This window comes from Muntiacus reevesi, chromosome 13 (assembly GCF_963930625.1).
Source record: "Muntiacus reevesi chromosome 13, mMunRee1.1, whole genome shotgun sequence".
NCBI classification, from domain to species: domain Eukaryota; kingdom Metazoa; phylum Chordata; class Mammalia; order Artiodactyla; family Cervidae; genus Muntiacus; species Muntiacus reevesi.
In genome coordinates, this window is record NC_089261.1 from 5,262,957 (window position 1) to 5,272,877 (window position 9,921).

At 64.6% G+C, this 9,921-nt stretch overlaps 1 protein-coding gene across 1 annotated transcript; it reads right to left on the reverse strand.

Annotated features, from left to right (window-relative positions):
* Positions 1–639: 639 nt before the first annotated feature.
* GAS2L1 (growth arrest specific 2 like 1) lies at positions 640–5,999 on the reverse strand. Its single transcript, XM_065904732.1, has 6 exons — positions 5,840–5,999; positions 4,278–4,926; positions 2,921–3,028; positions 2,740–2,836; positions 2,475–2,646; positions 640–1,957 (listed from the first exon to the last, which is right to left on the reverse strand). The coding sequence occupies exons 2-6, from the start codon at positions 4,905–4,907 to the stop codon at positions 931–933; spliced, it is 2,034 nt and encodes a 677-aa protein (XP_065760804.1). The 5' UTR covers positions 4,908–4,926; positions 5,840–5,999; the 3' UTR covers positions 640–930.
* Between the last annotated feature and the right edge of the window lie 3,922 nt (positions 6,000–9,921).

Here is a 9,921-nt window from a genome sequence, read left to right on the forward strand (position 1 = left end):
CTTTCGGATTGGACAGGACAGCCTCCTCCCTGATTGGCTGAGGAACGCTCCCACCCATTCTCCTGGGCAACAGGCTTCTCTTTGAATCTCACTGGGCCCAACCAGGCCCCACTGGACAAATCAGTCCTTTCTGGAACCTCACTGGGTCACGAGTCCATTGGATGAAAAGGACTTGGCTATGAATCTGCTTGGACATGCTCAGGCTGCTCTTGGAGTTTCATTGGACCAACTGTTAAGTCACACCTCCAGGGAGGAAATAAAGGGGAAGCAAGTTGCGCCTGGCATTTCTGGGATGGCAAGATATATCTTGGGGAATTCCCTGATGGTCTAGTGGTTAAGATGCCAAGCTTCCACTGCAGGGGGCATGAGTTCGATCCCTGGTTGGGGAACTAAGATCTCTCATGCCTCACAAAGTGGCTAAAAAATAAATTTTGTGCTTCCCAGGGGGCGCTAGTGGTAAAGAACCTGTCTGCCCATGCAGGAGACATACACCTAAAGGTCAGAGCTGACAGGCATTGCCCCCTCGCAGTTGACTCCAGAATCCCAACCTGTAATGAGGGTTCTCAAATGGATGTGACGGACCCAAGGCTGAGTCTCCAAGAAGGCTGAGTCTCCAAGACGCAGACACAAGTAGCTGGAAGAAAACTTTACTGTCAGGCTCTTGCAGGGCCACGGGACCTCAGGAAGGGTCCTTACTGGGCTGGCCCAGCCTCCTCTAAGGCATTCAATAATATTAGTAATTAAATAGCAATGCTCATCCCCCAAGCGGAATGCACACCAGAAGTCCCATTGTGCCATGTGGTCCTGGGGGGTCTGGTCCCATGAGGTCTGGTCCCCAAGAGGCAGGGGCACTCCCTGATGCAGAGGGGTTAAGGCCACAAAGGAAAAGGAGAGAGGGAACAGGGGACTGGGGGTAGCTGGGCTGGTCCATCACATCCAGGAATCCGGCTCGGTCCTTGGGCTGGCTGACTGAGGGGCATGCCAGGTCCCGGACCCCGTGGGTCCGGGTGGGCGGCGGGGGCCCCTCGGTGTGGGGATGCGTGAGGGTTTTCGGTCTGGCTGTGTGTCCATCCGGCCTCGTGCCCAGGTCCTCAGGGGCTCTGGGCCGGTCAGAGGAGTCCCGGGTGCATCTGGTGGGCCCCCTACACCAGGGCAGGGGCTGCCCTCATCGGAAGAGCTGGACAGGGCTGGGCCTCGGGGCCCAGGCAGCCCGTTGGCCATCCTGCCGGAGTCCCCGGGTTGCCCACACTTGCTACCCAGGACGCTGAGGGACGAAGAGGAGGAGCTGGAGGAACAGTAGGCTGAGTCAGGAGCTGGAGGGTCTGGGGCCCGAATTGGGTCAGGGGCTGGTCCACTGGGGGTCCCACCAGTAACAGCCTCAAGGGCTCGGGCGTTGGCTAGGAACTCCTCTTCCAGGCGCCGAAACAGTTGCTGTTCCTGCTTTGGGTCAAGCTGCAGGGGTGTGCGGAAGACACTGGCCGGGATTGTGCTTAACTCTGGACTGGGGCTGGGGACCCTGGGAGCTGCAGGGCTGTGGGCACGGGGAGTGTGGGGGCTACTTCTGCCCGAGCCCGCACTGCCTCTGCCCCGTGGCACCCAGGAGTGCTGCCCATCTCGGTCCCGACGCACCAGTAGCACTGCCTGGTCTTCGCGGCTCTGACTCCGGGCCCGCCGGGCAGGGCTGGGGGCCGACAGCTGGCCTCCCCTGCCTCCTGGGGCCCCAGGCGGCCGCCCCCGATCCAGCCGGTCCCGGGACTGGCTGCGTGGGGCGGGAGGCCGTCTCGGGGAGGCCGGGGTGCCCGTGGTCACACGCCGGCTGGGACGCTCCCGCCGGGGGCCAGTGCCTGAGTCTTCACTGCGGGCCCCAAGGGGGCCGCTCTGGGCCGAGGAGGCTGAGGAATCGCTGTCCCCAGAGTAACGGCGGGAGCGGGGATGGGGGGGCAGCTGGTCCCGGGCCCTGGGGCAGGGGAATAAGAGAGAGAGGTGGGGCAAGGCAGAGAGACCCGCTGCACAGAAAGGGTGGGGAGGGGAAGGAACAGGCAGACGCACGGCTGCGGGGCGAGACACCTGTGGTGGTAGCGGGGGTGCCAAGGGTTTCTGTCCGTCCTGGGGACTTCCAGGGAGAAGTGAGAGATTCTGCCACAGCTTCCTGCAGCCAGGGCCACCCCCCGCCACCCCACCCCAAGGCAGCGGAAGAAGCAAGGGCCCAAGCTCCCCCCTCCTCAAGCCTCCAGCTTCCTGGGCAGGCCAGAGGGAAGCTGGGTTGGGTTGGCGGCCACCCAGCTCCCAGGGCCCGCCCAGCTGTGTTGTTCGTTTGCTTGGGTTGCCATGGAGATGAGAAGCCAGGCCCACCCCCACCCACGGGAACTTTTCCCAGGGTGTGAGTCACTGGAAGCAGCGTCATCCCGGCCAGGGCGGGCGCCCCCCACACCCCCACCCCCTGGACCCGGGTCCCATGTCCTCCCTCCTCTCACCTGAGTGGGGTCTCGGGCCCCTCCTTCCAGCTGCGTAAGCCAATGGGTGTCACCTCTGGGCGGGAGCCCCGGCGCTCCCCGCCTGGGGCTGGGCTGCCAGCTCGGGGGCTGGGGCTGGGTGACACTCGCTGCGGGGAGAAGGTGCGCGTCCTGGGCTGGGGCGGGCGGTGGGCTGCAGGGGGAGAGGGCGGGGCCGTGTGAGGGGCGGGGCCGCAGAAGTGCACGCCCCCGCGTCCCCGCCCCGCCCCCCAGCCTGGACACTGACCCGCGGAGGAGCAGCGGCAGGGGTCGTGCTTGTCCAGGTAGTGCTCCAGCGTGTCCCAGCCGCCTCCCACACGCACCATCACGTGGCTCCTCAGCACCTGTGGGAGCCCGGCGTGCGCAGGTCACGGCGCAGGCCACCCACCGCCCAGGCTCTGCCTGCTCGGGGAGCCCCTTGCTCTCACCCGCACAAAGATGAGCAGACTGGAGTCTCCCACGCGGTACTTCCCCTCCGAGACCTTGATCATGGGAAACTGGTCTGGGCAGGTGCAGCGCCCCAAGATCTCCCTCACCTAAGAGGAGAGGCTGGAGGTCAGGGGTCCGGTCCCTCCTCCCTGGGCCTGCCGTCAGCAGCTCCAGGGTCAGAAGGAAGTAAATCCTTCTGTAGAGCAGATTATGTTGCCCTGGACTTGAGTGCCGCCTCTGTGCTCGACCTTTCACCAGAGCTCCTTCCCTTCAGACTACCAAGGGGGAGGGAGCCGACCAGGACGAGGTGGGGGACTGCTTCCTTGAAGTCCCTGAGCCCTTGGGGGAGTCCTCACTCCCCCTCACCCATTTCAGAGACGTGAATGTTGAGACCCACAGAGAGGCCAGGTTAGGGGAGGAGGACCCACGCCATATGGAGGCGGCAGTGCCACAGATCCGTGGGGCACACGCAGACACCACCAGGCCCCCTGCCCGGCCAGCACATGTCTGCCCACATGCTCCCCCAGGCCAGGAGCTGCCAGGCTGGCTATGTGGGCGGCCCCACCCGCCTCCTCAGCCACAGCAGAGCTGACAGAATGAGCAGGTGGAGCCTAGGGTGACCCTGGCCCGGGGTGGGGTGGGGTGCAGCCTCTGCCCACAGCCATCCGGCTGCCCGCCTCCAGGATGGGCACATCCCGTCCTAACCTGATAAGAAGGAAACTCTTGGCCAGGCTGTGGGGGTGTCAGGGACACCAAGGTCCCAGTAAAAGGAGGAGGGAGCTGGAGTCACGGTCTGGCACCTCATATATGCTCAGCATAGAGCTCATCCCACAGCTCTTAACAGGGTACTCTGGGCTGGGCTTCTCAGATAAGTCCCGCAGAGCCCCTGGGAGCTTCCTTGGGCACTCACATAGCGCCTACTGTGTGCCAGCTGCCTTGCCCTGGACCATGGGCCCCACACAACCCCCCAGTGATGGCGTGAATGCCGCCCTCTAGCAGCTGAGTGCTCGGAGGTGTAGAGGAGGCTCAGATCCCCAGGATGCAGGACACCCCACGCTCACCTGGGGCGCGGCTGGCACAGAGAGGGAGCGGGGATCGTCGTGCCGTGGGGCAGCGGAGGCTCCCAGGCCACGCCGGGCGCTGTGACCTCACCCAGCACTCAGCCCTCTCTGCGCCTGCCTCTCTTTGGGGCCGGGTATCCACTTGGTGCTCCACATATGCACCCTTTCCCCAGGGCAGGCTGTCCTGCAGCCACGAGGACAGGCCGCGGAAGGTGGCTGGCACCACCCTGCCTGCTGGTGCCTGGGTTGTTCTAGAATAAGCCCGGCCACCGGGCATGCGCACTCGCGGACTCACCAGCTCATCGAGGTTGCGCAGGTCGCTGGGCGTCATGCGCGGCCCACGGGCTGGAGCTCCCGGGGCGGTGGTCTCGGCGGTGTCCTCCCCCACACTGGGGGCGTTGGGGGCCGGGGGCGCGGCACACAGCTCCCGCTCAATCTCCTGCTCGAACTGCACGAGGCGAGGGGCCAGCAGGCCGAGGCGGGCCCCGCGCCGCGCCACCTCCAGCAGGCACAGCACCACGCTCTTCTCGTTCTTGCGCAGCACCAAGTCCTCCGTCTCGAACATGAGCACTTCGGGCACACCCAGCTCCGCGCGGCACCAGCCGATGAAGGTGGCCACGTTGTCTCGGGCCATGAAGGAGCCCGGCATCACGCTGTGGGCCTGGAAGGCTACCCCGCGGGCCGGCCGGGCGGCAGCCATGGCGCGGGCGGCCTCAGTGACGGCGTTGGCATGCTGGCACAGAGTGGTTCCCGTGGCCAGCCCTGTCAGGAAGCCGTCGCCACCGCTGGGCAGACCCAGGCCGTACAAGGCGTTGAGCCACTCGGCCAGGTCCTCCTTCATGGCCTCCACGTAGGCCTCGCTTGAGCGGAACGGCCGCACACTCTTGGCTGCAGAGCCGGCGATGCCCGCCACGGGGTCTGCCATGCCCGGGCCAGCCGAGTCACTGTGGGCAGGGACACGGGTCAGGATGGTTGTGGACCCAGCAAATGCTCAGCACAGGCTAAGCCGCTGACCACCTGCACCTGCTTGTCGGTTCAGACCAAATGCCTGGATTTTGAGAAATTTCTCGCCTCAGTTTACCCGTCTGTGAAGTGGATACAATAATAGTACCTTCTCATAGGAACTAATGGGATGATTTTTATAAGTGATTTAAGTGTCTATAAGTGTTGGCTGCTTGGTTCTTTCGGGAAGAAGGATTGTGAAGACTTGGCTGAGTCCTCCTTCCTGCCCAGGCAGGGAGGCCCCCATCGTTAATGCCCCTGTGAGAGGCGAAGCGCTATGCCCGAGAGAGAGTAACCTGCGGCCCTGGACTCAAGAGTAGGAACCCTGGACCCGACCTCAGAGAGGGGTTAGATCCGCTGCTCAGGCCTGGTGGTGATCTCACTTACTCCGGAAAGGTCCCAGGCCCTCCCTTAACCCCTTTACTCTAAAGGCTGTATCATTATAACGACAGGACGGCAGCAGCAGTAAAGCAATTGCAGTGACCGTGGCCAGGGCTGAGCGCGCAATGATATTATCTCCATTTTACAGATGGGGAAACTGAGGTGCAGAGCTCGCTCAAGGTCGCGCAGCAGTGGGTAGTGGAGCTCGGCCCTCCAGCCCCGCGTGGCGGATCCGGCGGCCGGCCTGGGCCAGGCCCCTCCTCCAGGGAGCCTCCCTAGCCCCAGACTGATGCCTGTGAGCCGGGACTCGGAATGGCTGTCTCCAGCCCTGGCCGTCCTTTGGGCTTCGGCCCAGAGAGGGTGCGGGGCTGCCCAAGGTCACACAGCTCCGGGAAACAGAGGCCCGCGGCTGCCGCCGCTGGGTCTGCTTCACTGTGTGCCAGGCAGGGGTTGCCGGGGGGTCCCCACGCTCACCTGGCTCATCCCGCGGCCTCGGGGAGCATCGCCCCGGCTGGACCGGAGCCGGGCGGGCCGCCGAAGGGAGGCGCCGCCCGAGCCGCAGCAGATCCCGGTCCCACCGCCGCGTCCTCCGCGCCCGCCGTCTTCGCCCCGCCTCCCTGGAATTCGGATCCGGAGGGGGTGGGCGGGGCTGCGCGCTCTTAAAGGGGACGCGCTGTTCCTGGGCTGGGACGGGGCTGGAGCCTCCAGACGCGGGGCGGGCCCGGGATCCGACCCAGCCCTGGGCAGAGGCGGGCCCGGGGTCCCCAGGCGACCCTGCCGGGCCGGAGGTCCCATCCCCAGACCGGGTCCCTTCTCCCTCCTTGGTCTCCTGGGAAGGGGTTTGCGCGTTTTTAGTGGCACCCCCTTCGCAGATGGTGGCCTCCCCTGGTGAGCCTCATGGCCTGTTCCCAAGAGGAACTCAGGAAAAGATAGGGGGCCGGGGCTGCGGAGTCACCTCCGGCCGGCGGGAGTGGACCTCCTCAGGTCCGATAAGTGAGGCCATCCGGCCTTGGGTGGCGGCTTCCTACCAGCAGTGCTGGCCTCGGGGATGGGGAGAGTGGTGGCTCTGTTGTACCCCCATTCAGCCACTGGCTCCTCATCAACTACTCTTTGTTAAACCCTGAAGTTAGGGGAACCCGTTTCTCAGATAAGAACGCTGAGGGGAGGGCAGGGAGGGGACTGGCTGAGTCCCCTGTGTCTGAGGCTTCTGCCCCTGCCCTGCCCTGGACCACCTCTGGCTGCCCGGGTGGGGCACAGAATAAAGGCTGGAGGAAGGTAGGCGGCAGCCTGGCTCCTGAGGGTTAAGCCTGGCTGGTTTCTTTTCAAACTGCAGAGGAGAGACCTGCCCGGACCAGCGGGAAATCCTGCCCCCTGCTGCGGTTGGGCAGGGACGCCAGGCCTGGCTGGGCAGTTGCCTTGCTGGCCAGGCGGGGCTGCTGGGGGCAGGCACCACCAACAGCAGCCAGTGCTCAGACCTTTATTTAATAAAACCCCTACTGTGTGCCAGGCCTGCTGTGCACCCCTGACCTGAAGGAATCAATGAGTCAGCTCTATAGGGGACGCTCTTATGCCCAAACTTGGGCTCAAGTCTAGAGAGGAGCTGGTGGCACTGGGATTTGACCGATGACTGTTCTGGGAGTACCTTCATTCAAGGATGGGGGCATCCGTTGAGTACCTACAGTGTGCCGGACTTCCGGGTGCCAGGCTGCTCACGTGCACCATCTTACCGTGTCCTCCTCGTGACCTTTCAGAAGGGGGGGCTCTCACCTCAACGCCCAGATGGTGCAGGTCCAACTCTACCTTCTCAGCACCCCTTCCTCCCCACCGCCTAGTGAGGAAGGCCCGTGCCTAGACGTGATAAAGGCTGACACTTACGCGTCAGCGCCTACTGAGCTGCAAACCGGGAGCAAAAGGCAGAGAACAAAACCACCGAGCCAGCGGTGAGGCTTCCAGTCTGGAGAGGTGGCCCTTGGGCTGCAGGAGGGACAAGGCGCCAGGGAGGAGGGAGCTGAGGGCCGGCAGGGGTGGCACGGGCTTGTCCTTTTGGATCTGGGAACAGGAGAGGTAAGGGAGGGAGCTGTGTGCATGTCTGGAAGGAGTGTTTTAAGCAGAGGGAAGGGCTGGGATAAGGGTCTAGGTGGGCCTGTGCCTGGTGAGTCGGAGAAAGAGGGAGGGAGCCTTGAGACTGGAGAGGAGGGAGATGCAGACGAGGCCTGGGGGACCGCTGAGGACAGCTCGTAGGGCTTTGCAGGCCACGCTGCTTTTCAGGGACTTGGGAGCCACGGAGGGAGCTTGGAGCAGGGGAGGGGTGTGACCTGACTTATCTGTGGCTGCCGTGGTGGGCAGGGCGGGGGCCCAGGAGGGAACCAGGTGCTGCCCGCTGGGGAGAGGAGTCGAATTTTGAGGCTGTATTGTGAGGGGAAAGCAGATAGAATGTGCTGGTGAATGAGGTGTGGGGTGAGGAGAGTCCCAGGTTTGGGGTGGGCCACTGATAGCCGGGGGGGACAGGATCACTGCAGACATGGCTGGGTAAGATTAGGGTGTGGAAACTAATTCCCAAAGTATCCTGTGAGGTATGACGCTGTTTGGGATTCTGCTTCTCCCATCTGGGGAGACGGAGGCCCAGAGAGCCAGGGCTGTGTGTGGTCAGCAGCTGTGCGGGATTTTGACCCCTGATTGTATCTTCCTCATGACCTGCAGGGCCCTGGACACAGGCCTTGCTGTTGATCACTGGGTGAGGTGGTTAAGCTCCCTGAGTAGTGTTTGCACGGTCTGTAAAATGGGACAGCAGCAGTCACATCACGGAGTTGTGAAAATACCGTCACTCATCCCAGCGCCATTAGGGTGTTCATCCACCACCGCTGAGGACCAGGGGCCAAGGGGCACTGTTCCTGTCTCCGGCCCCCTGAGCTGTGGCTGCCGTCACTGACCCGATGCCAGCATTCCGACTCTAGGACACATGGCAGGTGTGGTGCCCACAGATATGGCCAGACCCACGGCCCGGGCCACGGAGGGCCTTGGCTTTGACCCCTTCGGTCATAAGGTGACTTCTCCTCCTGGCAGGACCAAGGGAAGCACAGACGCTGCTGGAGGTAGGAGAGGTTTGGGCTGAGGTTGTCCAGAGGCCATCCCTGCAGACCCCACAGGCCACCCTGAGTACGGAATGCTGCACTCCCAAGCAGCTCGGGCAGCGGGCACGTGGCTGGATCTCCGGTCTGGGCTGCTGGATGCTAGGGCGTGGGCTGCTGGCCTTGGTTGCAGCCGGTTGGATGATTGCCTCGAGGGCAGGCCCCCTGCCTCCGCCTTGGCGCTGGGCACCTGGGGTCCTGGCCAGCTCCACCCCCTACCTTCTGGGTTAGACTGCCATGGGAGCGCGGCCTGGGGTGAGTGGGTGTGACCCACCAGGGGCTCGAGGCTGCCCTGTCCACTGGGTCCAGCCGTGACAGCTGCTCCTGCCCTGGCTGCGGGGCAAGACCCCAGTCCCCTGAGTGGCCAGGCTGCCCCGTGGGAGCAGCAGGCCTGGAAGGCCCGCTCTCGCCCCAGCCTCCCTGCGCCTGGCCTGTCAGGAGTGGCCCCAGGGGCCAGTGTCCAGCCGCCCCTGCTTTGGAGGTGAGCCCCTCCCTGTGAGCCTTTCTTCTCAACGTCATAGTCCTCTCAACTGACCTTTCAACCTTCACCTGGACCTGCGGGGCGTGGCCTTGTGGGGCCACGAGGCTGTGCTGGAAACTCCCGTCCTGTGTCTGACGGGAAGCTCCTGAGAGCAGGGAGCGGGGCCGCGCCCGCGGGCTCCAGCCGCCTGTGCGCAACCTTGGGCTTAGGGCAAAGGGCGTCTGAGGGCAGTGCCACCCGAGGCCGAGGTGCGGCAGGTACCCGGGGCAGCTTCAGGCCCAAGACTGGTCACACCTGGTTGGAGGCTGTCCCAGAGGTGGCTGCGGGCTGGGGCAGGGGCCGACGGGCACCGGCTTTTAGGGCCAGGATGCCTGTGTGTGTGTGATTGGGGGGGGGGTGGCCACAGGCTGTGAGGCGCCCCCCAGCCCCTCCAGGGCGTGGACCCTCCTCGCCAGCCCACGGAGCTGGACGTGCTGGGGCAGCGCCTGGCACAGTGCGGCAGCCCAGCGGCATCCTGGGCGTGCTTGGGCCTCGGGGGTGTGACCCTGTGCCTGCCAGGGCCAAGGGAGTGGTGTCCTTGGCCTCCGGCAGGGACATGCTGACTCGCATGGTGGGGCCACAGGGAGGCAGGCCGAGGGGGCAGCTCAGGCCCCAGGGGCCTCTCGGGGGTCATGGCGGGCGCGGCGGGAGTCCCCGGGGGTGTCCAAGAACTGAGTGAGGGGGGCGGAGAGAAGCCGGGACTCCGGGAGAGGTGGCAGGTGTGGGTCTTGGTGAGGATAGTCTGGGCTGAGGTCTGAGGGAAGGGAGTCCATGAGGACAAGGGGGATGCGTCCCCTCTGAGAACTGGGGGGCGGGGGGGCGGTCAGGACACCTGAACAAGCGGAGACCCGGGCGGCGGGGGCACGTCCAGGTAGGCGTGTGGTGGATGCGGAACAGAGGCGGAGAAG